Source organism: Saimiri boliviensis, chromosome 2 (assembly GCF_048565385.1).
Source record: "Saimiri boliviensis isolate mSaiBol1 chromosome 2, mSaiBol1.pri, whole genome shotgun sequence".
Classification (NCBI taxonomy): Eukaryota; Metazoa; Chordata; class Mammalia; order Primates; family Cebidae; genus Saimiri; species Saimiri boliviensis.
Genome location: NC_133450.1, coordinates 120,865,805 through 120,893,167, shown reverse-complemented (window position 1 = coordinate 120,893,167; position 27,363 = coordinate 120,865,805). Strand labels below are relative to the sequence as shown.

Sequence of the window (27,363 nt, the reverse complement as noted above, 5' to 3'; positions counted from 1 at the left end):
CTCCTTCTTCTTTTTTTTGGAGACAGAGTCTTGCTCTTTCACCCAGGCTGGAGTGCAGTGACGCAATCTTGGCTCACTGCAACCTCCGCCTCCCGGGTTCAAGTGATTCTGCTGCCTCAGCCTCCCGAGTAGCTGGGACTACTGGCACATGCCACCATGCCTGGCTGATTTTTGTATTTTTAGTAGAGACGGGGTTTCACCATATTGGCCAGGCTGGTCTTGAACTCCTGACCTTGTGATATGCCTGCCTCGGTCCCCCAAAATGCTGGGATTACAGGTGTGAGCCACCATACCGGACCTCAAGTTATCCTTTTATAGACTCAGAGAAGGTTATTTACACAATACGACTTTGCAGACACTTAGCTAAGGAAAGGGTGAGATTTCCGGTTTGTACTGTGGGGACTTCCCCCATGAATTTATCAGTCCACATCACAATTTTCTAGTGGGTTGAGAGGAGTTTTTCAAATTTGAGAGCAAAGACTTGGCCACAAGGCTTTGTAATCTTCCATCCGGTTTCTTAAATACACTATATATAATTTTTTTAGTTTAAATTTTTTATTTTTATATGCAGAGACAGGATCTCATTATGTTGCCCAGGCTAGTCTTAAACTCTAGCTCAAGCAGTCCTCTCACCTTGGTCTCCCAAAGTGTTGGGATTACAGGCATAAGTCCCCATGCTGGCCAATACAGTATATTTTTTAGATGCACCTTCCTTTTTTCCAGGGCAAGGGGTCACATTTGTTGCTAAGAGCTCATCATCTCTGGACAATTTCAGATGGGCTGTTGACAAGCCAGGTCATTCCTTTGGGTACCCCATGTACTGCCGTCATGTGGATTTGTGGTGAGAGGGGGTCTGGATTTAGTGGCAGGGCTCTGTTTGAGTCTACCAGAAATGTGTCTCCATCTCTGGTCTTTATTAACTCATTGACTGGAGACATTCCTGCACTGGAGTAGGGAGTAAACTTGGTGACCTCTGGGTTTTCTTCCATTTGAAGTCAGAGATTATAGGGTAAGACATGGTCCTAGCTGGACCTGTGACAATCCTTGGATGACTAGGTGTTTAGTGGTGTTTCCCTCTGGATGTGAGGTCATTGTGACCAAATTTTAGTTTTTTGCTTTTCTTGGGTGCTGGGACACCTAGAAAGAGCTGTTAGGGACCATGAGATTACCTGGAATGTTTTCTCACGTAGTGTCAATTTGTGAGGTCAGTGCATTGACATGACTTTACTTCTATGAATGGGAAAGGAGTTGAAAGGAAGCTTTCGGTGTTGGCCTTACACAGGGTGCCACTAGCTAGGGAGGCTAAGTTTCCATTCTCTGCATACTTCACCGGCTCCTTTGCAACCTTCGCAACACCAGTCAGCCCCATCTCACTGACGAAACAGCCCGTTCCTCTTCTGTCTGAGACCAGCAGTCTGAATTTAGGGAAGGGATTAGGTTAGATTTCATTAAATGCTTGTGTTTCTTTCAGCTTGTCAGTCATTGCAAAAGCCTCTACAGTTTCCAGGTTACTGGACAGCTTTTTTTTTTTTTTTTTTTTTTTGATACGGAGTTTCACTCTTGTCGTCCAGGCTAGAGTGCAGTGGCGCAGTCTCGACTCACTACAGCCTCCACCTCCTGGGTTCAAGCAGTTCTCCTGCCTCAGCCTCCCGAGTAGCTGGGATTACAGGTGTCAGCTACCATGCCTGGTTAATTTTTTGTATTTATAGTAGTTTATGGGGTTTCACCATGTTGGCCAGGCTGGTCTCCTAACCACAGATGACCCACCCGCCTTAGTCACCCAATGTGCTGAAATTACAGGCGTGAGGCACCATGCCATGCCTTGACATGATAGGAGGGTGATGATGGCCCTGTTGTTGCTCTGACAGCGTGAGCTGTGGCCCAAGAAGGTAGCTTTGGTTTTACAGATCATAATGTGGAGATGCAGAAACTATTACCCGTCAAGTGTGATGTGTGGTGTGACTTATTCCTAGCCAAATCTCCAGTGGGTTATTTGCAGTTTCTTCTTTTATTTCCAAAAGGTCATACTTGATCATCACCTGACATTTTCTTTTCTTTTTATATATAGAATTCAGCATTTTATGTGGATAGTGAGTTATTGGTTCGAGCCCTTCAAGAGCTGCCTCTCTCCCTCCGACTCAATGTTGCTGCTGAGCTGATCCAGGTAAAAATTCCGAAGCCCTCTTGAAGCAGGTGGATTAGGGCAGGAGAAGAAAAAAAGGGAGCAGCTTTCCTCAGCAGGATGTCTCAGTCTCAGCTTCCTTTTATAAAACTGAGGGTTTCATATCAAGGTGGCATTTTCTAGTTTAAAGGAGAATCCAAAAAGTGTTTGAAGTTACTTTTTTACATTTTATATTTGAAACATTTTAAAGGATCAAATGTAGTGGAATTGAGTGAAATGTGAAATAGAAAGTCTGGCTATTGTACTCAAAACACTTAGGCACCGCGCTCTGTGTTCAGCCCTAAGGACAGAGTGGTGAGCAGATAGACATGCTCCTGCCTTCCCGGAACTTAATCTGTTGGGAAGGATATTAATCAAGTAGTCACACAAACATATACAAATTGTCAGACATCCTATGAAGTGCAGCGTGCTCTGAGAGTTAATCAGATTCTGGTGTGGTGTGGTGTGGTTAGGAATGGCTTTTCTGAGGCAGTGATAGATGGGCTGAGGTCTAAAACATAAGAACATTGGAGCCAGAATTTAAAGGAGAAAGACCCTATCAACTCTACGTTAACACAGACAATGCTGCTACTGCTGCTGCCACGCGGAGAAAACTGGGATTGGAGTGAATCGTGGGGTAAGTCTGCTTGCACACGTACACACGAGCAGAGCAGGTGAGGGAGGCACAGGTGCAGGTGAGTGCTACTGTTGCTTGGACTACAGTAATGATGGTGAAGATGGCAGAGAAGAGGCTGTACTGAGAGGTGTTTCAGAGGTACGATGAACAGGATTTGGTCGTATGTTGGAAGCGGGGAGAGAGTGGTCCAGAAAAAAATTAAAGGTTTTCTAGATTGTGCAACTCAGTGGTAGGTAGATAGTATCAGGAAGGGTGAGATGTGGACACTATGAGTTTGTGCCTCTGAGATAACCAAGTGGACATTATAGTCAGTTGGATGTAGAACTTTACAATTCAGGATTAAGAGCTAGAAATGCAAATTCAGAGGCCAGGTGTGGTGGGTCACGCCTATAATCTCAGCACTTTGGGAGGCCGAAGAGGACAGATGACAAGGTCAGGAGTTCAAGACCAGCCTGACCAACATGTTGAAACCTTGTCTCTACTAAAAATACAAATATGAGCTGGGTGTGGTGGTGTATACCTGTAGTCCCAGCTACTTGGGAGGCTGAGGTAGGAGAATCGCTTGAACTCGGGAGGTGGAAGTTGCAGTGAGCCGAGATCACACCATTGCACTTCAGCCTGGGTGACAGAGTGAGACTCTGTTTAAAAACAACAACAACAACAACAACAGCAAAAAGAAAATCAGGAGATAGCAGGATGACACGTGATAATTGGTGAAGTAAGAGATGGGGAGGCCCGAAGACTGTGCCATGAAGAGCTTCAAAATTTAATTCTGGCATGATCAAATAAAAAAAAGTGAAACCCTGGGAAGTACCGATTTTAAATAGAATCCTAGCAACCGAAATGATCAAATTCCTTCTGTGGCTGAATGTGATGCTAAGCTGGAGCTTAGCAATGCATTGGTTATCCACCTATTTGCTGTTTCCTTTGCATTTACTAGTCTAAAATTTGGGGCAGCAGGCAGAGTTAGGGATGGAGGACAGTTAGAGACAGGGTAGAGAACTGGAAAGAATTGCATTTGCCTCCGCTGGGAGATTGCCCTGGGGGTTCTTTGGAGACTTTTGGGGGTGTCTGGGAGAGTACTGGTGGCTTTTCTGTTATGTCCAGTGAGGTTCAAAGTTCTGAAGTGCTTGGTGTAATCTCACATGATGAGGAATGTTTAGCAGAACTCACCAGGGAAATGCTGAGATAAAGGCTTCAGGACTCCGGACGGAGCGGAGGTGGTTCTGAGTGTTTGACAGTGAAGGGTGTAATGTCAATGGCAGGCACTGGGGTAAAGGTGTAAAATAATTACGTGACTTTAAAATCCTGGCTAAATAACCTAAAAAAACTTCTCCCCCACCCATGCTGTAGAGCAGTATTCTCTACCTTGTTAGCATATTAGAATCTCTTGGGGAGTTAAAAACAAACAAGAACAAGGCCAGACACCTACTCCAGACCAATTAAATGACTCCAGGATTAGAATAGAGGATGGTGTCCGAGAGGATCGTGTCCCAGCTTGCCCTGTACAACTGACTATGCTGGATATTTATTCCTTTTTGTATATAAAGCCATACTGTCTTACATCCCTGCTCAGGATGTTTGTTTATGTAAAAATAAGAGGTCAGGACCCCCAGTAGAGGTTGAACTTCTGAACCTGCCCACTGTGAGGCCTTGCTAGTCCCTGGAGCCTTCCCTTGAGAGCATTGATTCTCAGCCTTAGATTGTAACCTTATATTACAATCAGTGGGGGAGTTTTAAACTTTTATTAAAGTATGACACAGATTCAGAAAAGTGCACATTTAAGTATAACCATTGAACGAGCATCTGGATAAAGACTTAGAATAGGCTGGGTACAGTGGCTCACACCTGTGATCCATGCACTTTGGAAGGCCGAGGCAGGCAGATGAGGTCGGGAATTCAAGACCAGTCTGACCAATGTGGAGAAACCCCTTCTTTACTAAAAATTCAAAATTAGCCAGGCATGGTGACTCATGCCTATAAATCCCAGCTACTGGGCAGGCTGAGGCAGGATAATCGCTTGAATCTGGGAGGCGGAGGTTGCCGTGAGCCAAGATTATGCCATTGCACTACAGCCTGGGCAACAAGAGTGAAACTCTGTCTCAAAAAAAATTAAAAAAAACAACAACAACAACAAAAAAAAAACTTAGAATATTGTCAGCACCCAGAAGTTACCATTCATACATATTCCAAGTCACTCTCCTCCTTAAAAGGTGATCACTCACCTGACTTCTAATATTATAGTTTGCCTGTTTTTGAACTTTTTACAAAAATAATCAAATAGTGTATTTTCTTTTTTGTCTGGCATTTTCTACTTGATGTTGCTAAGAGACTCTTCTTGGTGAATTTGTTCCTTCACCTTTATATTAGTGTACATAAATACAATGAGCAGATGTGATTTGCTAATTACTTCTTGGTGACTTTTTACAGATGTTCATGTCTCATTACAGATTTAAGTTTAGAGCTAAGTAGACCTCTGGTAGTGGAAGTTCTCAGGCCAGGGTCAGGAAGACATAGATCTTTTAATTCCGAGTCTGAGCTAGTTAGCACATGGCCGAGGTGGGGAGAGTGGGAGGCACAGTGCTGGCATGTTTCAGTGAGGTCTCCCACATTTACATCAGATGTTAGGAAGGGCGCCAGCCAGGGCCTGAAAAGGAGCCACTTTGTGAACTATCTGAAGTGAGTTTCCTGTGTCACAACGTGTGCTGGCTTCTTTTCGCCTCCTCTGTGTTTAAGCCAGTATGGCAAGACTCACATTTTTAACTCAGTTTTTATGCTTCTCTTTCAGACCACAGTTCCTTTAGAGCTTCCTCAGGTGAAACCAAAGAGAACCGATGATGGCAAGGGATTAGGGATGCAGTTAAAGTGGCCCTTGGGGCCTGAAGGAAGGGAGCTGAAAGCTGCCACTGCTGGCCGCCCTGTGTTGCTGGGCAAAGACCACCCAAGACCAGGTCCTTCCGACGATTCTCAGAAACCCACTTCCCCACCGCAGTCAGCAGGAGACCGTTTGGAAGAAGAACTAGATCTGTTGCTTAACTTAGATGCACCTATAAAGGAGGGAGATAACAGCTTGCCGGATCAGACATCTCCGGACCGGAAATCCAAGAAAGATGGGGAGGTGGTCCAGGGGGAAGAAGGTATGGCTTTCATTTTATTCCCCATCCATCTTGATTCTGGTGTTTTTCTGAGAACAGCCCCACCTGCATCGCATCCTTACACATCTCTCTCGGTGTCCGACATTGATCCGGTGCTGTCCACTGACAGCTATTTCTGTGCTCACATCCCTGCTTCCCCCTGAGCTGACCTTTCTGACAACCTTCTCTCACTCGACACACCGAGCTTCCAAAGCTGCTACCTGCCCAATTGCAGTAGAAACCTGGGGCTGCAGATGGAACTTCTGCTATGAAAAGGCATTAGGATACCTGTAGCCTTCAGCTTTTCAGCAGTGGACCTTTTAATCAACTCTTCACTTTTTTCTTGCCGTTTCAATCTTACTTTTTGACAGAACAACACCACATTCTAATTTTTGCATGTCCTGTGAGATGGCGGCCTATTTGATATAGAGGGGCCCAAGGAGATTGCCACATCCAATTTTCAAGGACTGTTGCAATAATAGCAAAAATAAAACTGAGCTGTTGGTCTTAACAAAGAAGAAAAAAACAACTAGCAAGCTGTGAAGTTCAGCTTCAGAATAAAGAACAAATCCTCTACCCAGGTTTTATTAATTTGTTTAGATATTGCTGTATCATCTTAGGGAGTATCAATAATGAGAACGTTTCCCCTGGTTGTCAGCAAAGTAATAATTAGGGCTGAATTTTATCTGGGAACAAAGTCGACGGAAGCTTTACCCTCAATTCTAGGACTCATCTGAGGGTGTTAACACTGCTTTTATTTCCCCAGTTTGTGCAGAACCATCTGTGAATGAAGAAAAGAACATGGAACCTGACCAACCAAGAACATCCAAAAATGTTACCGAGGAAGAGCTGGAAGACTGGTTGGACAGCATGATTTCCTAAAAGGGGGTAGGAAATTTTGGTTGCCTTCTAAGGGCAGGTGGGCATAAGGCTGTCGTTCAGGAACAGCCAGTTTACAAGCATGCCCCAAGCTAGTGTGTTCCATTATGCTCACAGCAGCAAATGCAATGCCTACCTCTGTGCGTGACATCCGAAAGAATACCTTGAAGCAGCTTGTTGCATTTGTTTTTCTGGCTTAGTAATGTAATAGATTTCCTCAAGGACAGGGCGTACTGTGGCCCTTGTTTCTTGCCCCCGCCTTTGCAGTGTTTACAGCATAGCAGGTGCTGCTGCTGATTACGAGAAGAGATGCCAACAAGGCATGCATTTGGTCACAATAAACAAATGCTGGTCTGTCCGGTTTTTCGTTCTTGTGTGGGGCCCTGGGCGATTTGTCACATGTCCCCTTCCCCAGCAGTCACGGAGTGGTTGTAGAAGCAGCCAGAAGTGATGCATTCCAAGAGGCCAAACCATGGATTGGTATGTATTACTTTATTGCAGTGGGCACTTCGTTTTATTTGAGGAGATTCACCTAAACATAGCAGCTCCACTACTTACAAGGGACCATTAAGCATTACTCAATTTTGGCATAAGGTTGAGATTTTTTTTCTGAATTTTCAGTACAGTACTTTTCTTCTAATAACAGCAGTTGACAGCTGTTACTAAAAAATGATAGGAATAACCTTCCAGTGCAGTTTCATAAAGTAAGACAAGATCACCACTAATTAATGGAACTGTCCTTCGGGAACACAAACATAAAAAACTTGCATAGCTATATCTAAAGAGGTTTTAAGGCACTTAATCGAGATTTCACTGTCGACAAAGTGTCGGGTTTTTTCTATTTCTTTAACTGCTTAAAGCTTTTCTGGATACAGTCACTAGCAAGTACCATGGGAAAAATTAGACTCAGTTAAAATTATTTTTTTGTAGTTCAGACCCTATGAGTCACAAGTTGATTCCATCATATGACATTCAAGTGTTTAAAACTTCAGGTATTATATATTCAAGGCTTCATACTTCTCTAGCCCTTTCCTTAATATACCTTAGAACTGAAAAACTTGAAGGCATTTGACTAGAGAGTATTTGATTCTTTGCCATCCTTCTTAAACAACATTTTGACAGGCTCCCACAGTGTATGTATGTCCATTAGGCACAAAAAGCCAAATCAATCTCAAAATAGCACAGATTTTTAGCAAACATCTTTTTTTAAGGGAGGCATTTAGAAAATGTCACATTTCAAATATGTTGCAGATCTGTAACAGGAGGACTTTCTTTCCTTGGAAGTTGACTGTCCAGAATCGTGGCACTTCTTTCATTCAGATTATCCAAGCTGATCTTCATATTGTTTACGAAAGCAATCACCAGCTGGGAAGAAATCCCAACACCTTTCTTGGTACATCTTCCAGACGTAAGATTCCTGAAATGATGTGAAAAATGGGTGCTTATTTTTAAACCACAGTAAGCTAAAACCCAGTGTGTTTTTGCTGTTTGTGGCTCCCTTTAGGAAGACTGATGTGAATTTATATGAGGCCAAACCTGCTCATTCATTCTTGTTCTATTCCCAGCCCAGGCTGTCTGGGGAGCAAGAAGCCATGTCTGCCTGACACTCTCTGCTGGCAGGGAAGGAAAAAAAAAACCCCCTTGCCCCAATCAATGTTTGCCACTAAAAATGCTTAAAGATTTAACAAAGGTGATTGCATGCCATTGGAGGAAGACAGAGGAATGCATGAGGAAATGTTTACTGCTCGCTAAATCCAGATCTGGAAACCAGCTACCTCTCCCATTGAGTGAGTGAGCTGCGCAGTTTTCCCGCAAAGCCAATGATGTTTGAATATTTGGGAACGGACTTTTTCCTCCCCTGTTCTCTACCACTACGTTTCTTTTTTACATTTAGTTACGAAATTTGACACATCCTCTCACGCACCCCTGTCACCCACACATGAGGTTGTTATCTTTCTTAGGCTGTCTCTCACTCCGTTGTACTCCGACTTTCCTGCTCTTTGTTACAGCCACCCACTCCATTTCTCATTGTCTTTTTCTCTGTTACGTTCTCCCCACCTCCAGCTATTCTAGTTTGAAGCGGTAGCTATAAGCGTTTAGAAAAAAATGTCAGTGTGGGTTAAGTCACAAAAAGGTAATGGAAAAATGCATACATGGGCTTAACGGGGTCATCCGTCTATTTCAGATAGCCTGTGCCCTACTCAGTCTCATGATTTAGGAAGGGGAGATCTTTTGAAGGCATTTTATTTCTCACCTGACCCGTGTGTTCTGTTTCATCTTTATTAATCAAATACATCAGAAAGAACCTGGAACAAGGAAAAGATAGTATTAGATACTCTGGTCCAGACCCAAGTTGATGCACACGGGTTAACTGTAATCAGAGCTCAAAAAGGCTGTTTGGTCCTATGCTGTCTACAGTAACTTTAAGAATCAGGGAATTGGCTGTGTGTGGTGGCTCACACCTGTAATTGCACCATTTTAGGAGACCGAGGTGAGCAGATCAAGACCCTCCTGGCCAACATGGTGAAACCTTGTCACTACTAAAAATACAAAAATTAGCAAGGTGTGGTGGCACATGCCTGTAGTCCCAGCTACTGAGGAGGCTGAGGCAGGACAATCGCTTGAACCCAGGAGGTGGAGGTTGCAGTGAGCCAAGATTGTGCCACTGCTCTTCAGCTTGGCGACAGAGCAAGACTCCCTCTCAAAAGAAAATAAAAGATATCAGGGAGGTGTGGCACAGGAACACAAACTGTCATTTTCTAATAGTAGCACACATGAATCTCGAAATTAGCCTCTTTGTGTGGTGAGATGCTTTTTGCCATCCCTAAACCTTGAGCTCAGATCACTTGCAAGGTAGCATTTTGGCCACCGTTTTATTATTAACAAAATTCTAATCTGATACATCATAGAATATTTTACAGGGCATTTATCATCCCATATAGATATCGAATTGACATTATGTATGTGTCTCTAGAATACCTTTCATAGAAAAGTCAGGAAGTATTCAGTCTCATTGGGTTGCGCGGATTCTTCCAGAAGTATAGTTTTGTTTTCATAGATAGATAGCTGGGGGAATGCCAGTGTGGTTTGACGTGCTCTGTGATCCATGTCTTAAGTGTCACAGACCAACTCAAACCTAAGTATCCCAGGAGCTGAACTCCCAGCTCACATTACGTGATCTCAGAGACAGTTTCCAAAGGAATCAGGCTCATGCCCTTCAGGAAAAGGATTGTGAGGTTGGTGATACAAGAAAGTAGCAGTAACATCCTTCTGAGGGTAGGGAGTCTGAGCCCCAGATCTTGAGTTCTATCAGGGTGGTACGTGGTTAGAGCTTTCGGTCCTAGCCCACAGTAGTAGCTCTGAGTATGTTCATTGCCTCCCCCCTTCTCATTTACTGACGAAGCAGCAGTTTGGGTGGGAGGCTCAAACACAAATAATTTGGGTTCTTTCCCCTCAAGCTTGCTCTTGGAGAGGATAGAGACAGGAAAAAGACCAGGATCACAGTGCCAGGGGAAGGCATAGAAGAGGTTCCAACCCAAATGACAGCATCCCTGCACAGATCTGTAATCCATGAACTGACATGTGGCCATGGGCTCATTCATCTCCATTAAGATGTATATTCTCTTAATGGGAATTAATGATGGTAAATACTCATGACATGAGGAAGGGCACAGTACAGTTAGCTTTTAAAACTCAAGTTTTTGAGGCCAGGTGTGTCACTTCAGGTCTGGAGTTTGTGACCAGCTTGGAGAACACCGTAAAACCCCGCCTCTACTGAAGATACAAAAATTAGCCTGGGATGGTGGCAGGTGCCTGTAGTCCCAGCTACACAGGAGGCTGAGGCAGGAAAATCACTTGAACCTGGGAGGTGGAGGCTACAGTGAGCCAAGATGGCACCATTGCTCTCCAGCCTGGGCAACAGAGCCAGACTGTCTTAATAAAAACAAACAAAACAGAAGTCATGTTTTTGATTTAAGAAACTTATACCCTAGCAAAAACATATCTTTGCCACTTCTGACCATGCCTTCTCCAAAAGCTGAGCGTGCTCTCTCCTAAAGAAAGATGAGGGCTAGGCTCAGTAGTGTGTCACCAGCCTGGGCAACATGGCAACATCCCATCTTTACCAAAAATAAAAAAAAAATTAGCTGGTTCTAAGTTAGTGGTGTGCCTGAAAAAAAGCAGTATGAAAACAGAGGGATGCCTCAATTCCAAATAACCCAGGTCATGGGGCTTTGCTGTTTTTTGTTTGTTTTTGAGACAGGTGTCCCACTCTTTTGCCCAGGCTGGAGTGCAGTGGGGCAATCTGAGCTCACTGCAACCTCCGCTTCCAGGGTTCAAGCAATTCTCGTGCCTCAGCCTCCCGAGCAGCTGGGACTACAGGTGTGTGCCACCACACCTGGCTAATTTTTTGTATTTTTACTAACGACAGATTTCACCATGTTGGCCAGGGTGGCCTTGATCTCCTGACCTTGTGATCCACTCACCTTGGCCTCACAAAGTGCTGGGATTACAGGTGTGAGCCACTGCGCCTGGCCAGGGCTTCACTAGGAATGAGAAAGGACAGACATGATGAGGCCCGAAAACTGACCACAGAAATTTAGCAAGATGCAGGTTACAGGCCTCTTTGACAAGACCAAATCTTATGATGTGGGGAGGAAAGCCTGCCAGTAGGAGGGTCACAGGCGAATGGGAAGAGAGAAATTGAACACAGTGAGTGAGCATGGACAGCTTTCAATTGTGCGGAAAGGCAAAAAGAAGTAGGGCAATAGGTAGAAGTAAAAATGAGGGCACAGATTTTTCTTTGTTTAGGGCAGGCGTCCCCAAACTTTTTACACAGGGGGCCAGTTCACTGTCCCTCAGACCGTTGGAGGGCCGCCACATACTGTGCTCCTCTCACTGACCACCAATGAAAGAGGTGCCCCTTCCTGAAGTGCGGCAGGAGGGAGGATAAATGGCCTCGGGGCCGCATGCGGTCCGCGGGCCATAGTTTGGGGAAGCCTGCAACTTAGAGAAAAGCATATTTATATCGTAAGAGAAGTTCAGCAGAGAAAGAGAAATCCTAGAAGGGTGTGTCCTGGAGATTGGATGGAATCCAATCAGGTTGAGGAGGTGGCCTTTGCTAGGAGCAGGAATTGCCAACAACACACGTCTATCACACTTGGGAGATGCAGAGTCTATGGACAGAGGAACAGGCTCAGGGGACTCCTGGAAGTTCCTTTCTGGTAACGTTTTCCAGCAGAGACTGAACTGTATGACATAATTGGCTTTTTTTTTTTTTTTCTTTTTTTTACACGACAACTCCCATCACTTCTGTTAACCGAGGATACTCACAAGTAGTTGGCCAAGTTGTGCTCTTGTAATGTATGTGTTTCAAAACCATGAGGGGTCGTGTCAAAGTAGTCATTGCCAATCCCACAGATGAAACATTTAGTCTAAGAAAAATAACAGAGGCAGAAAAGGCATTTGTAGGCATAATAATAGAGGCAGGAGAGGAGACGGTCATGATTCCATTTAATTGAGAGACAGTGAAAAACCTCTCTAATACTTTTGGGTATTAGTCATTTACTCAGTAGTACCACGCACTTAGCTCTTGATGAGCTGGGAGCTGATCCGAGTACGGGACAGTAAAGGAGGTAGCAGGGTGGCTGCTCCTGTGGTCTTGCTTAGGATTGGCCCTAAGTAACAGTAAAACCTATTGTTTAAACAATCCATTTGCTTGGGAGGATATTAAAATAGAGCTGGGGCATTACCTCCATATCTTCCCGCACTTGTTCCTGCTGGTCTCTCAGCTCTCCAAAAGCATCAATAATAAGACCTGGAATTTTCAAGACAAAGCAATCTGTGTAGTGGTTCAGGGGTAGAGGGGGTGGAAGAAGCCACCTTATTCTGTTAAAAAAGGGAATTGTCAAAGGTGACCTACTCAAAGCAAAATGAAAAAAATGATACTCATGTTTCTTAAGTGTTACATCCTGGCTGTTCCTCCTCCCTGTACCTTTCCACACTAGGCTGTGCTGTTAACTACTCGCTCCTCCCTGAAACGCTTTTCTCCCAGGTTACTCTTCTATTTTGCTTAGCTATTTGGTACATCGTACGATGGGCTCTCTCTGTTCTAGCCTCTCTGACGTTGAGGTGGATCATGTTTCCCCTTCAGTTCCTTGGCTTCCTAGCCCTCAACACCTCCCTGTCTTCCAGGTTCCTCCACTCAGCATGCCTCAAGCCAAATTCATCCTCATCTTTCTCCAGTCTTGACAAGCTATTGACTCAAATGTCATTCTTTCCCTCCTGTCCCTTGCACTGTCCAGCTCTCTGCTCCTTCCCTGCCTGGGAGGAAAATGAAGAGGACCAGACTAGCCATAGGAGACATCCTAGAAGCAGCAGCAAGGAGGAAATAATTCACAGTCGAGGAACAGAAAGAAGGAATTTCTCTGTATGGATTAAGTTTCTTATAACTGGGCCTAGATGTGGCTTCGGCTTTATGTATAGCCACAGCCTTAGGCATAGTAGATGCTAAATTAACAAGTAAATGAATTCACACACTTCTTCATAAACCAATTAAGTCATAGATGAAAGCAAGCAAAAAAAACCTAGATGAAACCCTGCTCCTACTTAACAGAATTGGCAATCGTACCTTGAATGATGGCGAGCAAGATGACAATGACAAAGAAGAAAAAGGTAATGTCAAAGACAATGCGGTACATTTCATACGGATCACCAGCAGGGTCTTCAATTTCATCGCCAATGCCGCCTCCTGCCCTCACTCCCACGTACATGTGGAAAAGGTAACACTAGAGAAGAAAAACAATGGAAATTTAGGCAAAAGTCACAGTTCTGCTTGCTTTTAGCAAGGGGGTCAGATTCAGTCAGAGTGTGGCAGCCCGGGGCCAGGAGAGGGGAACGCCTCAGAGGTGCCAGTATTCATGCTGGTACCTGCTGTCCATCCACTACACTCTCTGGACAGTTTGGTATTTACAAAGATGGAAAGATTGTTTTTATATTCGGGCTTTTAAAAGATACTTTTAGGCCCACTTAAAAAAGGTTTTAAGTTGTATACACCTTAAATGAATTCTGTCGTATCAAATAGTTAAATGCCTTGGTGAGTACGGCCTAGGACCCATACTAATTTTTCCTCATTTAAGAGTGTTAGCCTGGCTTTCAGGCTATAGCCTGCAAAAAGGCCCCCTCTTCTTCATCTGTGTTCCCCTTACACCTGGTAGGGCAGGGATTCCTGCAGCAGGAAAATAAAAGATAATGGAACTTTCCGCTCCTCCCATTCAGCATGTTTGAGCCAATCTAGGCACCTGGGCTCACGGAGCAGTGCACCCTCTGTCTCTCCACCTGATGGGATGGGTTAGACTCACAGAGAAAGGATTGTCTTCCACCTGGAAAATCAAAAGCCAGGGGCAGACTGAAGACATGCTGGTCATTCCAGTCTCTAGGGGCTAGTGTTGCTGTCTCCTGACGGTGCTCGGCCCAAGAAAGAGTTCCTAGTCAAGAAGTGTTACCTCTTTTCCGGAGATGCTCACAGACTGGGCAGTTCACTGTCCCTGAGACGCATGTTCTTTTTCTGAAATCTGGTCAAAATAAACTGGAGATGCTGCTGCAGCCAAGTTGGCTCACTCTGGCCAGTGCCTTTTTCCTGACGAGGGTCTGGCCGGACAGGACCCCCTCCCCCCACTTCCAAACCTGATCCTGCTGCGGTCATGTTCTTCAGCCAGGTGGCTGTCCTGAAAGAACCCCCGACTGGCTTGCTGAAATAAATCAAGTGCTCAGTCCTGGTTCGTGGGACTTTCCTCTCTGCCGTCAGAGACGGCAATCAAAGCGCGACTCCCAGGAAATTTAAGATACAAGTTCATTCATAATAATGTCTCATCTTTACCCCAGAAAAGAAATAGATGAATGATGAGCCCACTGGGCAGGCTGCTGCCTTGCCCACAGGGCTTAGATGTGTGGTATTGAAACCTACCTCCATCACTTCTGTCTTCCCAGGACAGATACCTGTGTTCTACTCTGATCTCTACTCTACTCTGTGACTATCTCTACAGCTCTCACTTAGTTCTCCAGAGCACCCACACTCAGCCCTTCCTCCCAGCAAGGCGGGAAGGGGAAGGGTGGCCACACAGTGGGTGGGCTCTCACCGTCATCATGTCGTCGCACTTCATATCCGGCTCGTCATCGTCTTCACTTTTGTTGTAGAACTTGCGGAAGAAGTTGAAAGCCACCACAGTATAGAGATAAACCACCACGGCCAGGAGACCCACAGTCAGAACCAACTAGGAATGAGAGGACAGAGAAAGGAAAAGGAGGTGGGGGCTGTGCTATCTCGAAAGGTTCATGGGAGACTCTTTGAAAATGAGGAGGAACAGTTGAGGCCCGGGAAGGAGAGGAAATGGGGAAGGGGGTGGAGGGTGGCTAAGAAAGCTATCAGGCCGTGAGCACGGGAGGAAAGATGGGACCACAGGGAAAGAGAACTGGGCTTACTGGGAGAAAAGAGTAATGATGGGGTGTTAGGGGCAGAATTGTGCCCACCAAATTCATACGCTGAAGTCCTGGCCTCCAGGACCTCTGAATGTGACTGTATTTGGAGATGGAGATACAGCCTTCACAAAGAGGTGATGAAGTTAAACTGAGGCTGTTAAGATGGGCCCACAGCCAGTATCACTGGTAGCCTTATAAGAAAAGGAGTTGGGGACACACAGAGGCTGGGCACAGGCACACATGAAGGGATGTCCGTCAGGGGAAGCAGCGGCGACAGGGTGGCTGTCCACAGGCCCAGAGAGAGAGACCAACCCTGCTCGCGCTGTGATACCAACTTACCGCCTCCAGAACCGTGGAAAAGGCATTTCTGTTGTTGAACAAAATACCAGGCTGTAGTATTTTGTTCTGGCAGCCCAAGCAGACTAATTTCTAGGGTATTAGATTTGGCACAAGTAAAACATAAAAGAACTTCAGTATTGAATAGCGAAGGTACACAAGGAGGGTTATGTTGTTTTGTTGGTGTTTATACAGAGCTACCTGTTGCCTGACGCTTCACAGTGCTGCTGCTTAGAAAACCTCAAAGGTTCTTTGGAGCGATGGGTATTCCTACATTATACTATTTCATAAATAATCATTCCCTGAATAACTGTCACAACTTTGAAGTTATTCTAAGAATGATGATGGTGGAGCCGAGTCACACTTTTTGTTACGGAGAAATCTGCCCTGGCCCTTTGCGGTGTCCTAGGGCATGCTTACTTCCGGGCTTTAGGAGTTAAGTTCCGGGCCGTGAGTGAGGAGTGCACGGGACCTGCATGTCTGACCTCTCTCAAGGACTAGGCACTGAGCTGGAGATACGAAGATCACCAGGATCAGAGCTTTGCCTTCAAGGAGCGACACAAGAGGGAGTAGGCGCCAGAGCAATCAGGCAATAAAAAGAAAGAAAGGGTATTCACACAGGAAAGGAGGAAGTCAAATTGTCTCTATTTGCAGACGACATGATTGTATATCTAGAAGACCCCATTGTCTCACCCAAAATCTTCTGAAACTGATAAACAACTTCAGCAAGGTCTCAGGATACAAAACCAATGTGCAAAAATCACAAGCATTTCTATACACCAATAACAGACTTAAAGAGAGCCAAATCAAGAATGAACTGCCATTCACAATTGCTACAAAGAGAATAAAATACCTAGGAATACAACTAACAAGGAACGTAAAGGACCTCTTCAAGGAGAACTACAAGCCACTGCTCAACAAAATAAAAGAGGACACAGATGCAGAAACATTCCATGTTCATGGTTAGGAAGAATCAATGTCGTGAAAAGGGCAATACTGCCCAAAGTAATTTACAGATTCAACGCTATCGCCATCAAGCTACCAATGACCTTCACAGAACTGGAAAAAAACACCTTAAACTTCTTATGGAACCAAAAGAGAGCCCGCATAGCCAAGTCAATTCTAAGAGACCAGTGGAACAGAACAGAGGCCTCGGAGGAAATACAACATATCTACAACCATCCGATCTTTGACAAACCTGACAAAAACAAGCAACAGGGAAAGGATTCCCTGTGTAATAAATGGTGTTGGGAAAACTGGCTAGCCATGTGCAGAAAGCAGAAACTGGACCCGTTCCTGACACCTTACACTAAAATTAACTCCAGATGGATTAAACACTTAAACATAAGACCTAAGACCTAACACCATAAAAACCCTAGGAGAAAATCTAGGCAAAACCATCCAGGACATAGGCATAGGCATAGGCAAGGACTTCATGACCAAAACACCAAAAGCACTCGCAACAAAAGCCAAAATAGACAAATGGGACCTAATCAAACTCCACAGCTTCTGCACGGCAAAAGAAACAGTCATTAGAGTGAATTGGCAACCAACAGAACGGAAAAAAATTTTGCAGTTTACCCATCTGACAAGGGGCTGATATCCAGAATTTACAAAGAACTAAAACAGATTTACAAGAAAAAAACAGGCCCATTCAAAAGTGGGTGAAGGATATGAACAGACACTTTACAAAAGAAAACATACGTGAGGCCAACAAACATATGAAAAAATGCTCATAATCATTGCTTATTAGAGAAATGCAAATCAAAACTACATTGCGATATCATCTCACACCAGTTAGAATGGCGATCATTAAAAAATCTGGAGACAGACAGCAGATGCTGGAGAGGATGTGGAGAAATAGGAACACTTTTACACTGTTGGTGGGAGTGTAAATTAGTTCAACCATTGTGGAAGACAGTGTGGCGATTCCTCAGGAACCTAGAAATAGAAATTCCATTTGACCCAGCAATCCCATTACTGGGTATAAAGCCAAAGGATTATAAATCGTTATACTATAAGGACACATGCACATGAATGTTCATTGCAGCACAGTTTACAATAGCAAACACCTGGAACCAACCCAAATGCCCATCGATGATAGACTGGACAGGGAAATTGTGGCACATATACACCATGGAATATTATGTAGCCATCAAAAACGATGAGTTCATGTCCCTTGTAGGGACGTGGATGAACCTGGAAACCATCATTCTCAGCAAACTGACACAAGAGCAGAAAATCGAACACTGCATGTTCTCACTCATAGGTGGGTGTTGAACAGTGAGAACACGTGGACACGGGGAGGGGAGCATCACACACGGGAGTCTGTTGAGGGGAAATAGGAGAGGGACAGCAGGGGGCGGGGAGTTGGGGAGGGATGACATGGGGAGAAATGCCACATATAGGTGAAGGGGAGGAAGGCAGCAAACCACACTGCCATGTGTGTACCTATGCAACAATCTTGCATGTTCTTCACATGTACCCCAAAACCTAAAATCCAATTTAAAAAAAGGGAGTAGGTGAAGATCCGCACCAGAGGACATGTATTCAGCGGACTCGAGGGAGGAACAATCACTTGAACTTCACAGAAAGCAGTGGGTTTGGGAAAAAAAAAGAGAAAGAACTTGGACTTTGCATCAGGGAAGAAAGGGGCTTGAATCTCAGCTCTACCACTGAGCAGCTGTGTGGTCTTGGGTGAGACATTTAGCTTCTCTGAACTTAGTTCTCTTACCTGTCAAGTGAGCCTAACATCTACTTTACCAGGTAGTTGTGAGACTGTCACAGTAACTGGGACATGGCATAAGCTGGGCACATTTTAACTTCGTCTTTTCTCCCTCTCCCATACAAAGGCTTGGAGATAGGAGGGAGCATGTCTCATACACAGACATTGTACTTAATGAGGAGTGAAATGCTAAACAGTTTGAATTTGCAGCCAAGAGCAAGCCATTAGATTTTAGTATGGCTATAGCCATTCTATATCCAGTCTGATCAATATCTAATCTTCTACCTATTGTCAGAGTCAATTCCTTGATGAACTATATATATAATATAAACTATATGATTATAGTATTAGCTATCTTACATATGTACGATAATGTATACTATGTGTATCATATGTAACAACCATATACATTATATGTGTGTGTGTATCTGAAGTCGTTGGTTCTTAATTGGATGCAGATACCAGGGGAGTTTTCTGCGTACAGTATGTCTACTTGCTAACCCCCAGGGAGTATATCAGATTCAGGGAGGAAGGGGTGGACCTTAAAAAGATCTCCAAGGTTATTCTGATGTGTCTATCACCCCACTCCTTCCCTGGTTCATCTTAATGTCAGTGGTTACTGAATCAAGGTCTTATGCTTTCTACATGATGGTTGCAGCTATATTTTTAATTTTCTACCATTTTGCAAAAACAATCACTATTAGTTCAAGCATTTGGCCAAGAAAAGAACATTATACACCATGACACATTCCTTCCTGTCATACACTGTATACTACCTGCTGATCGTTTTCTTTCCCCTAAGCATATATAAGTTCATTCTGTTCTGCATCAGTAGAAACCATACCTGTTTGCCGTTGTGAGTTACAGATGACAGAATGGTCCTCAGTGTCTTAAAGCCCATTGCGATATCCAACAGGTGAGCAGCAAAGAAGAAGTTATTGTAGTGGCCCAGAACTGACATGGTTGTATACCAGGCAAGGTAGAGAAACGACTGGGGATGGAAGAAGGCAGTTTAAGTATTTTTGCCTGATAATGTGCTCATTAAACCATTTTTTATTTTGGGGGACAAACTGAGGATAGTGGGGGTTGAGGTGCTGAGGTGCTGTGAGCTGGCCCAAGAATTGCTAAGTGAGCCCTATCTACCTTACACCATTGTGTAAGTGTCCCCCAGGACGTGTAGGACTTTGGCCTTTGATAAGCAATCCCTGAATCTTTCTGGGCATTCTCCATAGCTTGCTCCTCTGTGGCATCCCTGAACCTGGGGTACAGAATTTTGTTTTTCAAGGTGCAATACTTACGTTGTCAGTAAAAACAACTCCAAGCTTCCAGATATGGTACTTCATGTCAATGGAACTTAGCCTAGAGAAGAACAGTAATGTTAAAACTTATAAATGTCAAGAGGTACTAACGTGCTTAATAAGGAGGAAAAAGTTTTTTTTCTAATAACCTAAATATGGCTCTCATCTTTATCAAGTTGTATGTGTTCCCCATGAGACAGAATAGCTGAATCACACAGCCTGATTATTTTTTTTTTGAGATGAAGTCTCACTCTGTCACCCAGGTTGGAGTGCAGTGGTGCGACTGCGGCTCACTGAAACCTCTGCCTCGTGGGTTCAAATGATTCTTCTGCCTCAGCCTCCCAAGTAGCTGGGACTACAGGCACCTGCTACTATACCTGGCTAACTTTTTTGTATTTTCAGTAGAGATAGGGTTTTACTATGTTGGCCAGGCTGGTCTTGAACTCCTGACCTTGTGATCCACCCGCCTTGGCCTCCCAAAGTGCTAGGATTACAGGTGTGAGTCACCGCACGCAGCCCAGCCTGAAATTTTAATTAGTCTTTCTCTTTCAGCTCTATAAAGCATAAAAATGTATTGGTCTTCAAAATGTTTTTTTGTTTTTTTTGAGACAGAGTCTCGCTCTGCTGCCAGGCTGGAGTTAAGTGGCAGGATCTTGGCTCACTGCAGCCTCCATCTACCAGGTTCAAGTAATTCAATGGCCTCAGCCTCCCAAGTAGCTGGGACTACAGGTGGGCGCCAAGATGCCCAGCTAATTTTTCTATTTTTAGTAGAACGAAGTTTCACCACCTTGGCCAGGATTGTCTCAATCTCGACCTCATGATCCGCCCGCCTCAGCCTCCCAAAGTGCTGGGATTACAGGCGTGAGCCACCGTGCCTGGCCTATTCTTGAAATTTTTAAAGCAGTGCTTTCCCAATATGTTAGAACCTAGAGGAAACACCTAAGCCAGACCAGAGCCTGAGAGAATAAAGACACAGTTGTAATTTTTCCCTTGAGCAACTGAAGAGGAATGGAAAAGCGAAAGATCTATTTTATCTATTTTAACTCCTAAGCTTTATGTACCATGACACCAGAGAGGCCGCCTCTGCTTTGGTCTCTTCTACTGGGCTAAAGTCAAGAGCATTTTTGTCCAAACCCAGAAGTTCAGCAATGCGTTCTGCTCCGTAGAGATCTCCATACTTGTTGATCACCTGAAGCAAAGAATGACAGGGTGAGCTCAGGCCACACACCGCCACCAAATCTTCTCTAGCTCTGGGGTCTTCAGAGCTTTGCTGCCTTATGGGCTCTTCCAATGGGTAGATTAAGACATAGTTCAAAATGCAGAAAAAAGAGAAAAGAAAACCCAGAAAAAAAAGAAGCAATAAAGACAATTAAATGATAACTTTTAAAAAGCTGATAGTGATATCTTTTTGCAGGGGAGAAAACGTCTACTATGCAGAAAACAATGAGGGCTGTGTTAACTTGCTTAAGGCAGATGAGTATATGAATGAAGCCAAAAACCTACATATGTTCATATCCAACCCCTTCTGTGTGACTTACTCTCCTTGAGACACTATGATAAAAGTGGCATCACATTTACTCATGTTTGTATGCGGAGAACTTAAGAAACATACACCACATTTCTTTGTGATCATGGAACTCACCCCCACTGACAAGGCATACCTTTCTCTTTACAAACTTGTCCCAATAGTTATTAGGAAAAGATCTGAAAAAGAAAATGAAAAAGGTAGGTTCTTCGTTCTTAACATCAAGGAAAGCACATCAAGAAACTTTTCAGTTTGAGTTCCTGGATCTATGATCTTTTTGGTTTCTGTCCTGCTCACTAAAGAATTCAAAATCTGATTGAAGTTCAGCGTCATCACAGGTCTACTGATTAATGTATGGTTTCACTACTTCTGAAACACGTGGAAAGCCACTGGGCAGGTTCTACCTCAGAATTATGGTTTGGAGCCAAGAATTGTGATGACAGATTAAATAGAGACAGATATATGTTTCTAAATCCTTTCCCTGATGCCAGTATAACCAGAAACAACAGGCTACAGAAGACACATGCATTCCATTCAATGAGTTGCCACTTAATGTCAGCTACTGGGGTAGATAATGGGAATAAGGGATGTTTCATGTGGTGGTAAGTACAGACAAAGGCCCTAACTCTGTGAAGTTTTCTGTTTGGGAATCACCTTTAGTTTATTTCTATTCACTTATTTTAACCTGAGGGCTTTTCTACTCTATTTTCTATTCCCAAGTAATACTGAGGGCCTGCTTTCCTCAGGGAGTTGGGTCCCTCTCTTTCTGGGAGATGGTTCCTTGTTCTGTACCATCCCCAGAGAGATGATCGTTCTTCCATCTGTAGCTTGTACCAGCTCCACTGCAAGTATTTCTTATTGTTAAAGTTAAGAAAGAACTGAAATCTTCAGGAATGTTGGCAGAAACCATTGAAAATATTTTGTTCCTATCCAGAATTACTGAATCCTTCCTGTGGGGGTTCCTTGTAAGGCTGGGTTACAGCCTAGGAGTTTCTGGCCTTTGGTTCATGCATTCTTACTTGTGTTTTTCTTTGATTCATTCTTTTTGGTTCTGATACACAACAGTTCCCTGTTTTCCAGAGACCAACCAAGTTGGTGATAAGAAAATAGAGCCTCCCACTATTCACTGACCTCTCAGAAAAATAATCCCAGCAAACACCAGCTCTCCCCCAACAGGGTGGCAGTATTAAAAAAAAAAAAAATGGTGGTTGTTGGTTTGTTAAAGCAGTTTGTCTTAAACATTTAAATGGCACTTGAAAGCGAAAACAAATGCTGGTGTTAGAGAGTAAATTGCTAATATTTTATCTCTGGGGGATGAAAATAACTTTTGACTTTCTTCCTTGTACGTTGCTACTTGATTTTTTTTCAGAAATTGCATTTAAATGGAAAATAAATAAAAACAAGCCATGCTTTCTCTGCCACACTGACATCTCCTTTCTCCTAAATCCTTTATACAAATGGTCTGTAATATACAACTCAGCCTGGCCGTGCTTTGTCCTAAGCAGAAGATTCCATGACTGATGCTGAAGGGGCGAGGACCACAGGCTCTGGGCATGACCTTTTCATAGACAGACAGGGTCTCACCTTCATGTGAGCATTCTGAATTTCTTACCCTCTGACTACGTATGCCAGCTCCTTGAAGGTAGAAAACATTTTTACTTGTTACTAGTCCTTGAAGTGTGGCATAAAGACCTTCAGAAGGAAAGTATATAAATAAAGACTATATCTGTACATGAATGTGCAGGGAAAAAGTACAAGATGCTCAACCCATTTAGTAATCAGGGAGATGTACAATGAGGTGCCGTTTGACGCCTACCAGATGAGCAAAATTACCTGCCAATATTAAGTGCCGACAAAGAAGCAGAGAAGTAGAAACTCTCATAAAGTACTGTTCGGAGTAAAAATTAGAACAAACATTTTATATATGCTACTATTCAGCAAATTTCTCTCCTGTGTCTAGAGAAATTCTACTTGTGTATCAGGTATGAGAATGTTCACTGTAGCACTGTCTATAAGAGCCAGAAACAGAAAAATTGAAATATCTACTGTCAGGAAAACAGATAAATGTGATGACATACATAATAGAAAATTCTACAGCTTTCAAAATGAACAGTTACATCTACATACATCAACACAGGTGAGTTCCCAAATATAATGCTAAAAAATATTCAAGTGGCCACATGTGGTAGCTCATGCCTATAATCCCAGTACTTTAGGAGGCCGAGGAGGGCAGATCATGAGGTCAGGAGATGAAGATCATCCTGGCCAACATGATGAAACCTCGGTTCTACTAAAATACAAAAAAAAAAATACAAAAAAAAAAAAAAAAAAGCTGGGTATGGTGGTGCACACCTGCAGTCCCAGCTACTCAAGAGGCTCAGGCAGAGGAATCACTTGAACCCAGGAGACAGAGCTTGCAGTGAGATGAGATCACGCCACTGCACTCCAGCCTGGGCGATAGAGACTCCACCTCAAAAAAAAAATTCAAGTGACAGTATAATGTATATAGTATAATTTCATTTATATCAAGTTCAAAATAGTCAAAACAGAGCAATATATTTAGGGACAAATACCTAACTGGAAAAACTATAAAGTGGGAGAATGAATATCACTAATTAATATCACTGATCACTAATTAAGAATTAATATTACCACTAATGAATATCAAAAATGTAGATAGCTGTAGGATGGGAAGATATGATCAGGGAGGGTAACACAGGGGATTTTTTTTTTGTTTGTTTTTTGAGATGGAGTTTCTCATCACTCAGGCTGAAGTACAATCTCTGCCTCCTAGGTTCAAGCGATTCTCCTATCTCAGCCTCCTGAGTACCTAGGATTATAGGTCTGTGCCACCATGCCCAGCTGATTTTTTGTATTTTTAGTACGGATGGGGTTTCACCATGTTGGCCAGAATGGTCTCGAGTTCCTGACCTCGGGCGATCCACTCACATTGGCCTCCCAAAATGCTGAAATTACAGGCGTGAGTCACCACACCCAGCAATACAGAGGATTTTTAAAGTTCTCAATAATGTTCTAACCTTTTTGGTTTGTAATTATACTGCAAAATATACATATATATTTTATATTTATATATTTATGTGTGCTTAGCAATATAAAAGAATTTTTTAAAAGCTCTCCATGACATAGTTAACTGAAAAAAAGCATGTTATAAAACATGAACATGTACTATGATGCCATTATTGTGAAAAACATTAAACATTATCTAAAATTTTATAAAATAGCTATGCATTTCCTACTCATGGATGTTTAAACTACTCTTAGAATATTGGCAAATACCTTTGTTGGGACATTTTAATGTACTTGTCTCACTGTCTCTTTAGGATATATTTCTAGAAAGTGAACTGTCTTCTTACTGGGACTTTTAGGCCATATCTCCTTGTATAACAGACACAAGCATTGCTGATGTTTGCACAAAGCTTGCCACAGGATTCACCTATTTAATAGTGTCCAAGGTTTCTGTAATGTAAGGACAAAGGGTCAGAGACAGTGCTTAGTAGTACTGTTTTTCCTTGTGTGAGAAGATTGGCAGGGGACCTGCAGGCAGGGACAGACTTAAGATGTGAAGATGGGCCCATTCACATTTTCTCCCCTCTAAGAGAAGGGCCTTCCTTTTCTGGAGACTATAAAGAAATATGCCTAGCTGTACCGTTGCAGAGCTCCTTCTCAGTCTGCCTGATCATCTTTGGATAGGACACAGTTTTTTTCCCCTGCAGTCAGGATGCTTGCTTCTTAACATGACTTATCTTAATTGGCACACCAAAGAATTTCAACACAGTCACCTTTGTTTACATATTTGGCCCTATTTCTTTTCTTTTACCACATTATCTTGAAACTGTCACTTACTTTGTGAATCAACCGTCATTAGAACATGACAGTTTGCTAATGATGATGGCCAGTTTTTGAATAGTTAGGGGAAAGAGAATGAGTAACAGCTGAATGCTTATCATGTGCCAGGCGTTTGCCAAGCACTTGACATACATTCATTAATCCTCCCAGGACTGTAGGATGTGATATTCTCATCCCTCTATTACACTGAGGAAAAAAACTAAGGCTGAGAAGGTTTGATTACCTTGTGCAAGTTCACAGACCACTAAGCTTCGGAGCTGACTTGCTGTCACTTGTCAATCAGTGCTCTTGCTCCTTCCCACCACAGCGCCACCTACCTACAGGAAAGAAAGCTTGCCTCTACAGGTCTTCACATCCCTACCAGACAGCTCTATTTACCTGCCCATGTAAGTGCTTCTCAATCTTATGTTAAGAGGAGGTCTCTTACCAAGTAGCCTATTTGGTTAAGAAGAAGACTTCAGAGATGGCACAATTACAGGACTGCTGTGCCATGGAAGGCTATGGAGAAGCTGATCAACTTGGTCTCTAAACTCCCGGGCAACTTACGCCCTGGAAACACTGTGTGACTCGAACATGGGAAACTACTTTAAGCAATATTGTACTGGACTGTCCCGTCTAAATAAAATATACTCGGTACCTTCTGATAATATCTTCTGTCCACTGTTAAACTAATAGAAGTCTATATAAAGTATTTAATGGGCAGTAAGCGGCTTTATTGAAGAGGCAAGGGAGAAAAGTCCCAGAAACCAGAAGAAGGTTTATGTTAACCAGTTTTAAGGCCAGGAGGAAAGAGTTACTCTATTTACAGTAGAGACTCCGTCTCGTTTTTAAGTTGGGATAGAGGGACACTTACGGTGTGTTGATCACCAAGCGGTCCCACTGCCCTTTGATGTCATCTTCGGATGGCTGTTCGGTGATATATAGGCCATCAAACTCCAGCTTCCTGGCTATTTCTTTTTCCCTTTTGAATACTACCAAAGGGACCTAGGATTGGGAAGACAATGGTTACACAGAGCCGGCTTTATAATTAAAGCACCTGCTGCCAGGTATTTGTCACAAATTAACCTTCCAACTTCAGGGTAGCAATCTCCTTATAGTGGGATTCTTAGGGGGCCTAGTTGTGGGCTTGAAGCCAAATGAATCTCTTTGGCTAAATACTTACTTCTTTAAAGCTGAACTGATTTGAGTCACCCTTTACATTTTCAGTTAAATAGCTAATATTAATACAAACTAGACTTTTTGACCCTTGCTAGTGTGCAGGCCATGCCTAGATGAGCCCAGGGCTGAATGAGTTAGGTCTCCTAAGACTCCTCGACTGGAGTTGAACCAAGATTTAGAAAGGACAATAAACCATTCTGTAATAGATCAGCCAGCCACAGGAATGTGATGAAATGTTCCAACTCCCTTCAACATACAGGGCCATATTTATCTCATGGCTTTGACGTCAGTTAATGAAACATGGTTTGATAGAATGAGAAGATTTAGTCTGTCTGTATTGAAGTTTCCTTCCTGAGATTCTTTCCGTAAGGAGCTCCGTCCAGGTAGTGGCATACTTGTTTCCTCCTGTCACTCTCCATTCTTTTATAATTGTAAGTTTAATATTAGACTAGATACAGATTTATGGCAAAAGGACCTGACTCCAAAGGGGAACACAGAAAGGGATTGGAAAATAATCCACTTGCCCTAACCATCACTAAGCGCGCACACACTCCAAACCTGGGACAGAGTTAATGAGGCCAGAGGCTGCTGCTGAAATCCCAGGAAATGAGAAGTCACAATTGACAGAGGGGCTCTAGCCAGAAAAACAACTCATCCCATCTCTAGCTGAGATGCCACTGGCTACCTGGCAACATCCTTGAGAGCTTCATCTCCAGGCTCATGATATGCATGTACCCCACATCGCTTTTGTCCGAAACCAAAGAACAAAATTCAGACAGTGATGTGTAAAGAGTTACCTCTCGTTTTTCTTTAAAACAATGTTTTTCTACCTGTTTTTCTTTAAAACAATGAAATAACACTGATGAAGTAAAAAAACTCACGGCAAGAAGGTGACAAAGGCTAGCAGCCATGGCACACTGTGCGGAATTGATTATCACTGTTAGTAAACAGATGATGTGTGAGGCGAGGCCTGCTGTTTTGAATGAGTCTGAAGAACGATAGTAATATCAAGTTGTAGAGCGATGCTTATCTCTGGGATTCCAACTGTTCCCCTTCAATCTTCTAGAAGTTTGTATACTCTCATAAGCAGAACTTCCATACTCTTTACTTGCTAAATAGTGTTAACTTTTTGTTTTGTCCGGGTCACAGTATAGTCTGTACTCCATTT

At 43.3% G+C, this 27,363-nt stretch overlaps 2 protein-coding genes across 11 annotated transcripts in view; one reads left to right on the top strand and one right to left on the bottom strand.

Annotated features, from left to right (window-relative positions):
* Nucleotides 1-8,280, top strand: part of AVEN (apoptosis and caspase activation inhibitor) — a 174,192-nt gene extending 165,912 nt beyond the window's left edge. Inside the window, exons 4-7 of the mRNA XM_039462881.2 lie at nucleotides 2,069-2,164; nucleotides 5,587-5,935; nucleotides 6,699-7,291; nucleotides 8,063-8,280. Coding sequence (XP_039318815.1) covers nucleotides 2,069-2,164; nucleotides 5,587-5,935; nucleotides 6,699-6,814 — 561 coding nt within the window. The 3' untranslated portion in view covers nucleotides 6,815-7,291; nucleotides 8,063-8,280. The remainder of the gene's footprint in view (nucleotides 1-2,068; nucleotides 2,165-5,586; nucleotides 5,936-6,698; nucleotides 7,292-8,062) is intronic.
* RYR3 (ryanodine receptor 3) overlaps nucleotides 7,285-27,363 on the bottom strand; it is a 564,246-nt gene continuing 544,167 nt past the window's right edge. For all 10 annotated transcript variants that reach the window (XM_074394143.1, XM_074394150.1, XM_074394148.1 and 7 more), the window contains 11 exons: nucleotides 25,891-26,021; nucleotides 21,307-21,349; nucleotides 20,707-20,834; nucleotides 19,646-19,706; nucleotides 19,192-19,338; nucleotides 14,947-15,081; nucleotides 13,440-13,596; nucleotides 12,562-12,626; nucleotides 12,143-12,243; nucleotides 9,066-9,117; nucleotides 7,285-8,228 (listed from right to left, as the gene is read on the bottom strand). In XM_074394143.1, coding sequence (XP_074250244.1) covers nucleotides 8,133-8,228; nucleotides 9,066-9,117; nucleotides 12,143-12,243; nucleotides 12,562-12,626; nucleotides 13,440-13,596; nucleotides 14,947-15,081; nucleotides 19,192-19,338; nucleotides 19,646-19,706; nucleotides 20,707-20,834; nucleotides 21,307-21,349; nucleotides 25,891-26,021 — 1,116 coding nt within the window. In that variant the 3' untranslated portion in view covers nucleotides 7,285-8,132. The remainder of the gene's footprint in view (nucleotides 8,229-9,065; nucleotides 9,118-12,142; nucleotides 12,244-12,561; nucleotides 12,627-13,439; nucleotides 13,597-14,946; nucleotides 15,082-19,191; nucleotides 19,339-19,645; nucleotides 19,707-20,706; nucleotides 20,835-21,306; nucleotides 21,350-25,890; nucleotides 26,022-27,363) is intronic.